A 15,696-nucleotide genomic window follows, 5' to 3' on the forward strand; every position below is an offset into this window, starting at 1 on the left:
GTGCCAGAAGTTGAATGTGGCCCTAAGTTCCCTTTTAAGTGGTCACAGACAGGGTTCTGATACCTAGGCATTTTTATTACCCCCAAGTTTGATCTGTTATTTTGGACTAACTTTGCTCACTTGCTCGACAATATTAGGTGAGATCGTCATAGATGGCAGGCTCTTCTAATTTCATGGCTGGGCCGAATATCTCTCTAAGACGAATGTTCTTCCTCATTTGCTTTATCCCATGCGTATGCTCTGTATAATGTTTCCCAGGTCAATGCTACAGAAGCTTAAGGAATGGTTTGTTTCCTTTGTCTGGCATCATGGTGGCCCCTCATCAAACTTACTAAATTGCAGTTGCCTCAATGAGGGGGAGGAGTTGATTTCCCAGACATCAGGAGGTTCCCTGCTGTCCTTTGTCTGTGATTGGGTAGGTAATGATCCAAACTCAATATGGCTGGATATTGAGGCTTCCCAGGCAAAGTGCCCTCCTAATAACCTGTTGTTCATAGATAAGATGAGGACAGTTACGGACCACTGCCGGGACCCCATTGTTAACAATACAGTCGAGGCATGGAGGGTGATGTGTCAGGTTGATTATCCAAGACTTCGCTACTTATGCCTATGGTTGGCATGCCAGGGTTCCGACCAGGGATAATGGACTCAGGGTTCAAACTATGGGCAGCGAGAGGAGTTTCTTGTTGGAGGGGGAGGTTATAATGTCAATTGAGCAACTGAGCCGCAATTACGGATTGCGCAACAGAGATCTTTTCTGTTTTTTTTTCAGGTTAGGGATTTCATCCAGAAGAAGTCTACGCTTCTCACTAAGCCCTATAACCCGATACAGAGACGCTGTTGCTATGTTCCACAAGCACCCTTTCAGTTAGTGCCCTCTATCGCCTGCCGGGTGGCAGGGCCTGGCAGGATATTAACTGGTTATGTGAGGTCTGGGAGCAAGAGTTAGGAGTGGAGATCTCTTCTCATCTGGCACCAGACAGTCTGGCCAAGTTTTTAAAAAAAGGGGCATCTTCAGTGTGCCCCAATGTAAAATAAGTGTAGGTACTCTAACCCATTACTTCTGGACATACCACAGGCTCCGTGTTTACTGGAGCGTTGTGGCGGGAGAGATAGGGAGGGTATTGAGGACTGAAGTCAAAGTAACCCGATATCTCTCCTCTTAGGTCTACGGAATTTACCATCTTTAGACGGGCATAAGCAGAAACTATTTAATATTCTTGCATATTGTGCACAGAAGAATATTCTGATGAACTGGGTGTCTGAGAACCCGCCGGGCTTGCTGGGATGGCAGAAATTAATTGTGGAGCACATTCCCTTGGACTTTTTTACAAACGTGGTGCACTACACAACAGACCATTTTTCTAAGACACGGCAGCCCTACTTGAGTTATTTGGATATAGATTTGTCAGTTATCTTAACTTGTGCATTTGTTTAACCAGGTTGGTTAGATATGTCATAACCTGAGCCCTGGAGTTAATACGGATATTTATACAATGCTTCCGTTCCTTTGTTTGGGAGCTCTGCGCCAAGCATATCTGTTCTGCATTTTGTGTTTATTTTTTTTTTTTGCTTTTCTTCCTTTTATTTTGATCTATTAGTTATTTACTAATTTATTGGTGCTGCTTTGCATAGTATTAAGATTTGTTTTGTATTATAGGGTAGATTAGTAGTTAGCAGACAGTAGTTGGATTGTAATTTGTGTTTTCTTTTTATTATACTGATATTTGTTATTGATTGTATTTTTCAATAATTTTATGTTTGTAAAGTTAAAGTCTACTAATAAATATGTTTACAAAAAAAGCACAATTTCCAACCTGCTTCTAACATTGTCAACTTAAGAGGAAATTGTCTTCTGTATTAAATTAAGTTTTACTGAACTGATATTCTTCTTGACCCTTTTTCCTGTGAGCTGTGGAGTCTTAAATGAATACCTAAAATGCTGAGAGCTTAGATTTTCTTAGCTTTTTGTCACCTGCAGATTTCTAGTCAAACTCTACTTTTTTGGAAGCTGCGCAAACTAAACATTTTTACTGAGGTAACCATTTCCCTGAGTTGTCCTGAACTCCTGTAAAGAGAAAATGCACTTGCTCCTGACTTCAGGACTTCTATAAACTAATTTAAAAGTACTCTTTTTAAAAAAAAATTCTTGATTATTCTGAACTGAAAACAGCCTAATGGTCTTTCACCTTTACTGTAAATGCCATAAATCCCACAGTATAAACATCTTATCCTATTAATGCTCTCTAGAGTTTTGCTGTCATCTGCTCTCTGACACATACTGTTTCAGAAGGACTCTGTGACCTTGTTCTTTTAAAGAAAAATACTTTTACAGGAAAAACCAGTACCCATTTCCGAATCTTTTGAAAACCAAACTCTTAACAATGCTGTTTGTAAAAATCTAAATCATGCAACTTTCATCATGCCAGCTCATTGGAACTGTCAACAGACCTGTCAAAACTGCCAGAAGCAGATGTCTAAGGGATCTTCCAAATGTGAAGAGGAACTATCAAGCTGCGAAAAGTCCTACCCTTCGAATTTCAACAAAATTGTCTGGAGTGCGAGAGCAGGTGATTATATTTTCACCTTGTGTGTTGACATAAGCTTGAGGATTTCCATTACTTGACCAATGCTGCATAACTGATTTCACAACCATCATTATCACAGCCTGTCATTTCGCTGGTTGGTTGACAAGTGGTGATGTATTCTTTAAAGATGGATTGTAAAATATAATGCTTCTTGTATTAAGAGATTCAACATATTAATGACATGTTTACTGTAATGCAGCTTTCTTTAGTTGAAGGAATGTAAATATAATATACAAAAAAAATTGTTGAAAAAACTCAACAGATCTTTTGGCATCTATTGACAGAAAGCACTGTGGACCAGTGACCCTTTTTTCAGAACCAGCAGTGCTTTCTCTCCACAGATGCTGCAGATCTGCTGAGATTTTCCAGCATTTTTCTTTTGTTTTATTTATAGCATATACAGTTCTTCTTTTGTTTTGTAAATATAATAGAAAATTATCATCGGTATATCATTATATCTGCAGCTATGTCTTTTAAAAATTTCAAAGATTGCAAATGACACTAAAGCACACCGATACATTGGTGGAAAGGGCAGTTAGGTGGCAGATGGCATTCAATGTGGAGAGTTAGAAATGATACATTTTGGTAGTAAGTACAAGGACAGACAATATGAAACAAGGGGTACAGTAGTTAAGGATATGCAGGAGCAGAGAATGTGCATAGATCACTGAGGGGATGTGACTACGGCTTGTTTTTCTGGTGGGGTCTCCCAGTGAGCCTGCTTGCATAGTTGCCTCTATACACATGAGTGAGTTTTAAGAAGATTTGTAGCTCAGGTTGAGGTTCTGGATATAGTTTGCTCACTGAGCTGGAAGATTCATTTCAAGACATTTCGTCACCCTACTAGGTAACATCTTCCATGGGCCTCTGGGTGAAGCATTGCTAATGATTCCTACTTTCTATTCATATGTTTGTGTTTCTTTGGGTTGGTGATGCCATTTATATTCCGAAGCATGGACCTATGAATGAACTGTTAGAACAGGCATCATCTGAATTATTCAAAACCTATTTTATCACCAGACTTTATTATCACCTTACTGTTTTAGAGGTGCCCCAGAATTTATTAAATAATTTAGATGTTATTATAAGGAGTTTTATAAAAGAAACACTATATCTACCGCCACATATCACGGATATTTTATATGTGCGGAATAGGGATGGGAAGATGGGGATCCCTAAATTGGTGACCAGATTCCGATTGCAGTTATGAGAAGCCAAAACATTTAAGCATTTATCGGATAGTATTATACATGCTTCATTTTATTTTAATGATGAAGACGCTTTAGACAAACTTGTTGAATTAGGGCAATTGAAAAACCTTGGTGAAGTCTAGAATCCAGTAGTGGGTAAGCGGCCTATCTTTGGGAGAATTAACAGATATAGAAGAGAAAGAGGACATCATAGATGGTTTAAGTGTGAATTACGGCAATTGGAGAGAACTCAAGATGAATAATTGGATGTCCCTTTCCTGTCAAGGATTAGAAGTACATTACTTCAAAGATGACAAAATATCCAATCTGTGGGTGGGGGACACACTATACATAAAGACATCTAAATTAATTAACATTTTCTGCTTAGGACGAATTTGTATCCTACCCGAACAACATTGTCACATGGTAGGCCACAGATGGACAAATGTTGTAGAAGATATGATGTCTTGTTGGAGGCTATTCCCCATTTATCTGCTGGTGCCCCATTAGTGAAGCTGGCACATATCGAGAGACACAATAGGATAGTCAAAAAGCTGTCGAAGTTGTTGGATACAATGGTTAGAAAATTTATCTAGAACCTAGGTTGCGAGATGAGGTTGGAAATTTATGGGTGCCAGACATGATTTTTCAGAAGAATAAGGAAGTTGTTGTAGTGAATGTTACCATTTGTTTTGAAGACGAGAATGATTGATTCTCTTGAAAAAGCATGGGTTGAAAAAGTGAACAAATACAGACATTTGAAGAATGAAATTATTGAATTAACTAGAGGTGAGCGAGTTTGCTTTTTTGGATTTGTTACGGGAGCTACAGGGAAGTGGTCAGAAAAGAATAATAAATTGATGGCCTTCCCGGAAATACGAAAATTTAAAATGTTTGCCTGGGATATCTCTAGCCTACCAATATCGTTGACATTGGAGTTGCTTCGTACATTTATGAATTTTTAAGATGTAAGAAGGACTTCTGATTTGCTCCAGTTTGACTTTTGATTTTATATTAATATTGTCGTATGTTTGGTTATCTATTTTAGAAGCTGTTAATTATTTTAATGAGTTTTACTTGCATTTTGGTTATAGTTTTAATCACAGTTAATGTGGAGGGTAGATAGTGGTGTTAGTTTTAATAAATTTCACAGGGCACATCATATTATGATTTTTGGGGAAATAACTGGCTTGATGGTCATATAACTCCAGTTCTTATATTTTCCTGTGGTGGGTAGCTTGTTAATGAAGGAAATACCGTCCCTTTAATACCTAGCTGTGATTTCCAGCTGTATAGTGGCATTACTTTATGTCGACGGGCAACAAGAAAAATCTCGGATAGTACACTAAATTTTAATATTGGACAGTTCAGTTCTAATATTGTTTTAATGATTTAAATAGCAGGACAGCTAGAGAAAGCAGTTAATAAAGTGCATAATATTTTAGGTTATATTAAGAGGGGCATAGAGCAAGAAGGTTATGCAGAACTTATATTAAAATACCTGTTAGATCTCTAGGCTGGTGTTTCTGGCCCGACAGTATAGGATGGATGAGAATGCATTGGAGCAAGTGCAGAAGAGGTTGACAAAAATGGGTCTAGGGATAAGAGATATTGATTCTGAGGCTAGATTGGAAATGTTGGGATTGCTCACCTTGGTAAGAAGAGGGTTAAGAGTTTTCAAAGTCCTGAAGGGGCTTGATAGATTGTGGGGAGAAACTGTTCCCTGTCATCGAGTCATAGAGATGACAGCATGGAAACAGACCCTTCGGTCCAACCAGTCCATGCCAACCAGATATCTCAACCCAATCTAGTCCCACCTGCCAGCACCTGGCCCATATCCCTCCAAATCCTTCCTATTCATATACCCATCCAAATACCTCGAATGTTACAATTGTACCACCCTCCACCACTTCCTCTGGCAGCTCATTCCATACACATACCACTCTGTGTGAAAAAGTTGCCCCATAAGTCTCTTTTATATCTTTTCCCCTCTCACCCTAAACCTATGCCCTCTAGTTCTGTACTTCCCAACCCCAGGGAAAAGACTTTGCTTATTTACCCTATCCATGCCCCTCATAATTTTATAAACCTCTATCCCTCCGTCTCTGATGCTCCAGGGAAAACAGCCCCAGCCTGCTCAGCCTCTCCCTATAGCTCAAATCCTCCAACACTGGCAACATCCTTGTAAATCTTTTCTGAACCCTTTCAGGTTTCACAACATTTTTCCAATAGGAAGGAGACCAGAATTGCATGCAATATTCCAACAGTGGCTTAACCAATGTTCTGTACAGCCGCAACATGACCTCCCAACTCCTGTACTCAATACTCTGACCAATAAAAAAGTATATCAAACGCCGCCTTCACTATCCTATCTACCTGCGACTCCACTTTCAAGGAGCTATGAACCTGCACTCCAAGGTCTCTTCGTTCAGCAACGCTCCCTAGAACCTTACCATTAAGTGTATAAGTCCTGCTAAGTTTTGATTTCTCAAAATGCAGCACCTCACATTTATCTGAATTAAACTCCATCTGTCACTTCTCAGCACATTGGCCCATCTGATCAAGATCCTGTTGAGCTCTGAGGTAACCTTCTTCACTGTCCATTACACTGATTCTGGTGTCATCTGCAAACTTACTAACCATGTCTCCTACATTCAAATCCAAATCATTTATGTAAATGACGAAAAAAAAATGGACCCAGAACTGATCCTTGTGGCACACTGTTGGTCACAGGCTCCCAGTCTGAAAAGCAACTCTTCACCACCACCCTCTGTCTTCTACCTTTGAGCCAGTTCTGTATCCAAATGGCTAGTTCTCCCTGTATTCCATGTGATCTAACCTTGCTCGCCAGTCTCCCACCTTTTTGAAGGCTGTACTGGAGTCTACTTAGATGACTTTCACCGCTCAGCCCTCATCAGTCCTCTTGGTTATTTCTTCACAAAACTCAATTAAGTTAGTGAGACACTATTTCCCATGCACAAAGTCATGTTGACTCGTTTACATAATTCTCCTCAGCCATTGTGGAAATATCTCTCTTTCTATCTCTCTTTCTCTCTCTGTCTCTGTCTCTGTGTCTCTCTATCTGTCGCTGTCTGTCTGTCTCTCTCTCTCTCTCTCTCTCTCTCAAAATGGTTTCTATTGAGAACTTCCCTTACAAAGAATTGAGTGGTGAGCAAAGTCTTGGTATTCCAACATATAGGTTAACAACAGGCTCATGCTCGAAACGTCGATTCTCCTGTTCCTTGGATGCTGCCTGACCTGCGCTTTTCCAGCAACACATTTTCAGCTCTGATCTCCAGCATCTTCAGTTCTCACTTTCTCCTTAACAACATACTGTGACATGCACAGCTTGCCTCTCTGAGAGTGCTTTCATCAAATTTCAATTTTTGAACATCGTAGGGTGAGGTTGTAAGACTATTTGGAATAAAAAAAGATGTTTGGTAGTTCAGTGTTGAAAGCTTAAACAGAAATGTTTTTCATTTGTGGGATGAAGTTATTTAATACTCAAAATAGTCAAATCCAGTTTCAGAAATTGACCTGTAATTGAGGTCACAGCGCCAAGATTACGTTTATTGTCTTAAGAACCTGGGGTTGGGGTTTGCTTATTCATTACTCTTTGTCCCTTCATAGTGATGCCCCACGTTGTGTTGGATTTCTTCAAATTGGTACACTTTTCATATTAATATTAATTTATCTTGTAAGTAATGGTCTTTCTTGAGAGAAAATAGTTTTCACAGTACAAAGAAAATATGACTCCTTTAACCTAGTGAAATTTTAATTGAGTTTGTTTAGTAGATATTCTAATACCTGTTATATATTAGACAAAGGTAGGTCTTGCTTAATAGAACATAGAACATAGAACAATACAGCACAGAACAGGCCCTTCGGCCCACGATGTTGTGCCAAACTTCTATCCTAGATTAAGCACCCATCCATGTACCTATCCAAATGCCGCTTAAAGGTCGCCAATGATTCTGACAGTATTTACAGTTTATATTTACAGTATATTTCTAGCTTGTGTTATTATATGGCACTGTCCTTTGAATGTAGGCCTAGGAGTACTCCCTGGTGAAATAGTCGATGAAACTGCTGCAAATTATACTCATTATGAAAGTAAACACACATCACTTAACTTCACCGTGAATCCAAATGTTGAAGAGTTTAATGATAAAACATATGACCAGGTATGTCAATTATTTAAGACTTCTTGAAAATACTTTATAATGTGGAAAGAAGAAAATAATAATATTTTCTGTGACCTGATTAAATCAGATTCAAACTGCATCTGTTTCTGCCTATCTGAATACTTCAAATACTTCGTAGATGATTATCTCAAACTTTAATTCTAAACTCCATCTATGCTTGTAATGCAACTTTCTTCAAAGGAAACCTGTTAAAAGGAGTATTATGTAAACCACTTCTGAAGACCTTAATTTGTTGTACTTTGAAGTCTTGCAGATAAACCATTATGAATGATTTCTTGATAATGACTGTATTTGCAACTTACTGAAGTCAAATGCTTAAAAATTAAGAATTTAGATGTAGAATAAACTTTCCAGTATTTGTTATAGACACTACAATCAATCTGTTCTGTTAAACTAGATTGAGCACTTTAAAAATCTAATATTTAGAATGTACAATTTCTAATGTCACTTTAGATCAGTTGTTTATAATATTACGCAGTATAGCGATGTAGTAGTTAAGTTTTGCATTAAGATGCATTTGAAATGTCATATTTTCTCTCCCTGCCTAAGTTTACTTTTCAAAAGGAATGATTTCCTCTAATTAGTAATGTGCTGAGGGAATAATTGAGAGAATAATGCACATTTTCATCAGTAGTGTTTTGTCTGTAATCATATTTTTCCTAATATAAAAATTGTTAAAAAGTAAAAATATATTTTGGCCTGGATTTACTTAAGTTTTTTTTATTGAAAGGTTTTTAGATGCTATCTTAATCCAATCAGTTATTTATTTCACTGTCCAAAATTCCAAATTAAAATGATACCTTTAAAACACCTGGTTTATCGTCTGTGAGTATACTTGAGGGAGGTGGGCTGCTTGCTTGCTTGTGACATCACTCTTGTTTGATGCCCTTGACTTGCTGCCAGATTTTAAACTGCCATTGGAAAAGGAGAAATCCACACCACATTGTTAGATCTTTTGTGAGCAGCTTTTGTTTCAGGTCAGAAGTGAGTACTGTTTGTTTCATCACTGACTGCGAAATCCGCCTTATTATTCCTAAATATTCTGGTGATCAGCAAAAAGTGCACAGAGATCTTATACAGCTTGCAATTTCTGAAGACTTTCATTCTCCTGTAGGCGCTCAGCCTTATTCAGGGCAGAACAGATGTTAATTCTCCCATCCGTATTTTGACATCTTGTGATGTAACTTGAAATCCTGGGACATATATCATTAGAAGGTCACGTCCCCACTTCAGATGCTATAGGTAAAATTTGCTTCTTATTTTTCATCAGGTATTGTCAGATGAAATCCAGCCTTTCACATTGGATGAAGATTTTGACTATGACCATGTCAATCTCAAGCCTAAATACACTGAGGCTGAACTTAAAACGATCTCTGCCTTGTCAAAGCAGAGGTTAGAAAGGGAGGACTTAATGTAGAAAAACTAAAGGATTCGACTATTTCCTGTTGTAACAACCAGATTGTCTGACTTTTGGGTGAAAACAGTGCTTTACATCAAGCATGATCTGGAAGGGAGACATTTTCAGCACACAAAAGACCAGTATGAGTTGAAATAATGCTATGAAGTATGAGTAAATTTCATTCCTTATTACTTTTAAAGCATTAAAATAGAAATATTTCATATGAACCTATGATGTGCTTGCTATTAGTATTTGCATGATTATAGCTTTCTATTTTGCAGGTATTTACAATAAAAAAGCTTATACATTTCTTTCCTTTTTCACATTTCTATTCAGAAGCTGATTCTATTTCTTTTTAAAAAAAAAACATAGGAATGAGAGAAAAGAAATAACAATACATTCTAATGTCAGGGTAAACTATATCAGTTTTTTCATGTATATACAAATGAAATGGAAATATTCTTTTAATCCTTCAGTGTAACAGCTGAGACTCAATGGCATATGTCTAGATAGTCTCTAAAGAGAGAGAGCTGACAAACCAGTTGCCAATTTTATGCATATAGAGAAAAAAATACATTCCTGTGTGGGTTTTCCATTGTTGTGCTAATATAAAATGATTATAAACATGCTGGCTGATTTTTGATACTCCATTTTCTTGGTACCTGAGTAATATTAATTCATCATTGTGGTAGTATTAGTGCTGGTGATGTAGTTGACTCTCTGTAGATAATTGTTTCCTTGGAGATCATGCCTTTTAATCTGATCTGAAAGAATTATAGAACTTAGGTGAGGTCATGTTAGCACTTTGATGAAAACGTATATTTAATTATTATTTGGAAGCTTAAGGAAAGATAGATTTTAGTTTTCTTCATAGAATTCCTTCATAGAACCCCTACAGTGTGGAAACAGGCCCTTGGGCCCAACAAGTCCACACTGACCCTCTGAAGAGTGACCCACCAAGACCCATTGCCCTATCCTATATTTACCCCTGACTAATGCACCTAACCTACACATTCCTGAACACCATGGGCATTCAGGGATTAAAAGGTATGTAACAGCAGAGGTGTTGTCAGTTTAGCAGTATCTGGAATATTCAAGATGGAAGGGTAGAAGTCCTAAGTTGCTCCGAAGAAAACTTCAGAAACAGAGCACTGGTGGTATCAGAAAGGTTTTTGAAGACATATGTTCAAGATGGTAATAGTGAGCTCAGTTAGCCATTTGTTTGCAAGGTCGTGGACATTAATTGAAGAGAACAGCATCAGGTGACTACATAGAACGTTGCTGAAAAGGAAACTGATTGCAGCCATGTGAGCCAAACCATGGGGAAGATCGAGCCAGCACGAGAAGAGGTAACCCATTGTGGTAGAGGGGTCCAACATGGAGGAGATCGAGCCCTTACAGGATTGTGAGGCCAGCATTGCTAAATACTTAAGAAGAATTGTAATGTTGAACTTTTAACTTTTATTTCTTTTTTCATCTATATTATATGTAAGATTTTGTACCTGTGTACCTAACATGATGCTGGTGAGGCTGTACACTTTTCACTGTACTCTTGTATTCCTGTATGTGTGACAATAAAACCTAATTCTAGTTCTAAACAAGGAGCTTTAGCATGGAGATAGGAGAGACCCTTCAAGGAAACTTGACTGTCTGTCTGTAAGGTTATTGTTGGAGTAAAAATGTTGAATCTTTCTGATATTTGCTTTAATTGGCATGTATGGTGCAATAAAGTTTGGGACATTTGTTTTATATAATAAACTTTAATTTCTTTTGTTAAATTTGTGTTGTTACATTGTGAATGTGTATAGGGGCAGACCTCAATGGTAAGTAAAAAAAGTAAAACTTGTGTTGTAGCAAGCTAGGTTTCATTGCAGTTTCTGACTTGCCAAGTATTACCATTAGTCACAATCATAACAATGTTAATGTAGTTTATTTTAAATTATATTTTGGAATGCAGTGCTTCTTATTGATCTAAATGACTTATAAGCTGCATGGAGCCAGTTTTGTTGCTCATAATTACTTTGGCTGAAAATTCTTCTTTGACTGAAATTAATTTTGCAGGTGATTTGTCTGGATTCTTATGGTAATTGACTTCTATGTATTCCTCTCATCGAAACCTGTCTGTGCTTGTGAGGTGTATCCGATGCAACCATTGTAACATAAGACAGTGCACCCTTCCAAAATGGTAAAGACCCCTCTAGCGGCCCAAATAGGTAGCGTATTGTTCTGAATTATTCAGTTTTCTCTAAATTCACTCTAACAAGCCCTCTAACAAGTAAAGTGGGGTAGCATGGTGGCTCAGTGGTTAGCACTGCTGCCTCAGAATGCCAGGGACCTAGGTTCAATTCCAGCCTTGGGCAACTGTCTGTGTGGAGTTTGCACATTCTCCCCATGTATGGATGGGTCTCCTTCGGGTGCTCCGGTTTCCTCCCACAGTCCAAAGATGTGCAGGTCAAGTGAATTGGCTGTGCTAAATTGCCCATACTGTTAGGTGCATTAGGCAGAGGGAACTAGTTCTGGGTGGGTTATTCTTTGGAGGGTTGGTGTGGACTTGTTGGGCTGAAGGGCCTGTTTCCACACTGTAGGGGAATCCAATCTAATTGTGATCTCTGCTGAGTTTCGTTACAATTGCTCCTGTGCCAATCCTTATTACCCAACCTTTATTTCTGCATTTGTTCTAATGTGTTTTGCTCACCTTAACTCATCAGCGACAGTTTGGTAAATAGATGAGTCGCACGGGGGAAAAAAGGCATGATTTTATCAGTATTTCAAGCGCAAAAATCATTCTAGATTGACATCATTTATAGTTATTTTAAAATGTAGCTGATAATAGAATCCTCTTAAACAATCCAGGTAGAATTGGCAAGCAAGCGTTAACTCCGACTGAATGATGTTTTCTCGAATATAAGGAGAATTTATTTCAGCAATCGCTGACCAAATTGAAAGTGTAGGAGTTTTATTCTAGAGCTTTAGATAAGCAAAATTGCACAAGCAAATAACCTATATCTCAAATGGTTGTGTTATGTAGCACAGCAAAAGTAGGCATTCTTGTACTCATACAGATAATGCTTTTTGTGGTTACTTTTCAAACACTGAGAAATTTCTGGTCGCTCTGAATGTTTGCTTGCTAAATGGAAGAGCTTTCGAACAATGGAGGACCTAAGCATGTCACTACTTTATCCTTCAACAGGCTCCTTGTAACATGCTTATGCATCCCATTCTCTCCAACAGTTTGTGAAGGAGAAATTCTTGTTTATAATTAATTTTCTGGCACTGTGTGCTTTTATAACCTTTTATATCCCAGACCGTTTTGTCACATCTGATTCCAGATTCCAACAAAGAGGCTGGCATAATTTATCCAGTGAAAGTTACCATAAAACAAGATAATGGAGGAGCAGATGTAGGCCATTCAGCCCATCATTCTATGAAATCATGGCTGCTCTAACTATCCTTAACTTCCCTTTCCTGCCTTAAGCCTATAACCCTTGACTCCTTTACTGGTTAAAAATCTGTTTCTCTCTCTACCCGGGAGTCCTCCCCCTTTCTCTCGGGGATCTGGGTTGGAGGGTGCTGCACGCAGCAGTCCCCTGCAACCGCAGATTGCGGTGGTTCACGGACTCCCAGCCCAACTGCTTGTTCTGTGGCGCTGTGGAGTCTGTGGACCATGTATATATTGGGTGTGGGCGTTTGCACTCCCTTTTTGATTTTCTTTAGAACCTTCTCCTCTGTTTCTGGCTGCACTTCAGTCCCACGCTCCTGATCTTCGGGCACCCGGTACGGAGGGGGGAGGGCAGGTCCGAAGACCTCCTCGTGGGTCTGCTCCTGGGCCTGGCCAAACTGTCCATCAACAGGTCCAGGCAGCGGGCCGTGGAGGGGGTCGTTAGGGCCGACTGCCTGCCCCTCTTCCGTGGTTACGTTAGAGCCCGGGTGTCCTTGGAGAAGGAGCACGCGGGTGTCCACTGACACCCTGGAGTTGTGACTGGCCACTTGTGTGTTTCCTTCCCTTCTGGAGAGATTGGACCATTTTGTGATTGTGACTCTGTGACTGTGCGAGGACTGTTCCTGTTGCTGCTTGGGGCCTGCCTCCCTGCTGGTGCCTGGGACTTTGGAGAGGCCTGCCTCTGCTGCTGCTGCCTGAGGCCTGCCTCTGCCTTCGCTGCCTGGGACTCGCCTTGGGGCCCCTCCCCAGGACCTCCACCACCACCGCTGCTGCTGTTGCCTGAGGCCTACCTCCACCACTGCTGCCTTGGGCTCGGTTTTGGGGCTGCCCGGGACTTTCCTTGGGGACCCTCCCCAACAGGCCTGCCCCCCACTGCTGTGACTGGAGGAACTGCCTGGGACTTGCCGGAGGCCTGCCTCTACGTCTGCTGCCTGGGACTTGATTTTGGGGCTGCCTGGGACTTGCCTTGGGGACCCTCCCCAGCAGGCCTGCCCCCCCACTGCTGTGACTAGAGGAACTGCCTGGGACTTGCCGGAGACCTGCCTTCCACCACTGCTGTTGCCTGAGGCCTGCTTCTACATCTGCTGCCTGGGACTCAATTTTGGGGCTGCCTGGCACTTGCCTTGGGGACCCTCCCCAACAGGTCTGCCCCACACCGCTGCGACCGAGGGCCTACCTGGGACTCGCCTGAGGCCTGCCTCCACCGCTGTTGTCGCCTGAGGCCGGTCTCCACCATCACTGCCTGGGACTCTCCCTGCAACCTCCACCACTGCCGCTGCCAGAGGCCCGACTCCACCACCAGCAGCAGAGGATGGTGAGCCCAAAGGTCGCGGGGCCCAGCCGCACCTACGCCGGGGTAGCCGCTGCCTTAGGCTCGGCTGGCCCAGCCCCGGCTGCAAACCACACCCCCTTCAGGCACCTGACCAAACGCCTGGGGGTCAAGGCCTATCCCCACCCCAATATGAGCATCGAGGCCTGCAGCAAGGCCATGGCTAGTGTGGTCGGCCCACTGGCCATAGTCGCTGCGGCCCGGATGTACGGGAAGGCCGTATTTTTCCTGAGGACCGAGCAGGCGGTCCACCTGGCCGTGGAGAGGGGGCTCGCTGTGGGCGGGACACATTTGCCCGTCGACCCTCTGGAGGTCACGGCCCAGAGGGTCGTGATCTCCAACGTCCCGCCCTTTATTGCCAGCGAGCTCCTTCTCCCCCACTTCACCACCTTGGGGGAGATCCGGTCAGGGATCCAGCCGCTCCTGCTCGGTCTGAAGGACCCCGCCCTCCGGCACATCTACTCCTTCCGACGCCAGGTGTTTATTTGCCTGGCCCGGGAGGAGGTCACGGAGGGCTCCTTTACCCTCCTCCACGAGGGCGCGGCCTACCGCGCGGACGGCGTGCGGTGCCACCTGTGCCGCGGGGTGGGGCACATTAGAAGAAACTGCCCCACCCAGAAGGCCGCCCAGCCCTCGCCAACGGCTGACGGTGGTGCCGCTGCACCCACTCCCCCTCCCCCGAAGTCAACACCACAGGCCCCGGCACCGGAGGCTTCCGATCCTCCAGCCTCCGGCAGGGAGGGGGGTGAGCGTCCAGCCGGCCGGACGGCGCTCAGGAAGGCGCGACGCGTCAGGCCCGCCCACGGGGAGACCACCCTATCCCCATCCCCGACACCCAGCCCACGACCTGCCCCGCCCCGGCACGACAATGCCCCTGTGGCCGTGCCAGCGTCGCCCCGGCGCGGGACCCCTGCCCCCCAAGCCCCCGAACCCGTGCCCGACCCTGACCCCACATCTACCCCCCGCCCCGATGGAGAAACCCCTGGGGCTGCGACGCCCACCCCGGGCACTGCAACACCTGGCCCGGGGGACCCCGAGCCCGAGCCCGAGCCCGAGCCCTGCCCCGCCCAGCCACACCCTGGCACTAACCTCGGGGGGACCATCGCTGCCCGATCTCCCGCAGCGACCGTGTCTCCGGGCCCCGGAGAGGGACCTGGGCCCCTGCCCCGCCCCGCCCGCCATCACCTGATAAACCAGGGGCGGGGCAGGAAGTGACACGGCTGACCCTCCCCACCCTGGCCAATCGTATTCCGGGAAAGGCTAGGGGGAGGGGCCTCAGGCCCCATGACCACCAAGGCGGGCGGGGAGGATAAGGCCCATAAATCCCCCCCTGCCTCTCTGGGGGAGAGGGGCTGGCCCTTGGAGGGGAGAGACAGTCCTGTAGCGCGCCGGCGGCGCTGCCCCTCTCCAGGGGACGGGCCCACGGGACCCCCCAACAATCCCGCACCGCGGCCTGACGACGACGACGACGACGACGACGACGACGACGACGACGACGACATCCCCGCTCCCCCCTCCCAGACTGTGTTACCGGGGGCCTTGGCC

The 15,696-nt window shown here is 43.2% G+C and overlaps 1 protein-coding gene across 1 annotated transcript in view; it reads left to right on the forward strand.

Moving 5' to 3' along the window:
* iftap (intraflagellar transport associated protein) overlaps nucleotides 1–11,160 on the forward strand; it is a 56,252-nt gene extending 45,092 nt beyond the window's left edge. Inside the window, exons 5-7 of the mRNA XM_072592651.1 lie at nucleotides 2,430–2,570; nucleotides 7,829–7,962; nucleotides 9,254–11,160. Of these exons, the coding sequence (XP_072448752.1) occupies nucleotides 2,430–2,570; nucleotides 7,829–7,962; nucleotides 9,254–9,400 (422 nt within the window). The 3' untranslated portion in view covers nucleotides 9,401–11,160. The remainder of the gene's footprint in view (nucleotides 1–2,429; nucleotides 2,571–7,828; nucleotides 7,963–9,253) is intronic.
* Nucleotides 11,161–15,696: the final 4,536 nt, after the last annotated feature.

This window comes from Chiloscyllium punctatum, chromosome 22 (assembly GCF_047496795.1).
Source record: "Chiloscyllium punctatum isolate Juve2018m chromosome 22, sChiPun1.3, whole genome shotgun sequence".
NCBI classification, from domain to species: Eukaryota; Metazoa; Chordata; class Chondrichthyes; order Orectolobiformes; family Hemiscylliidae; genus Chiloscyllium; species Chiloscyllium punctatum.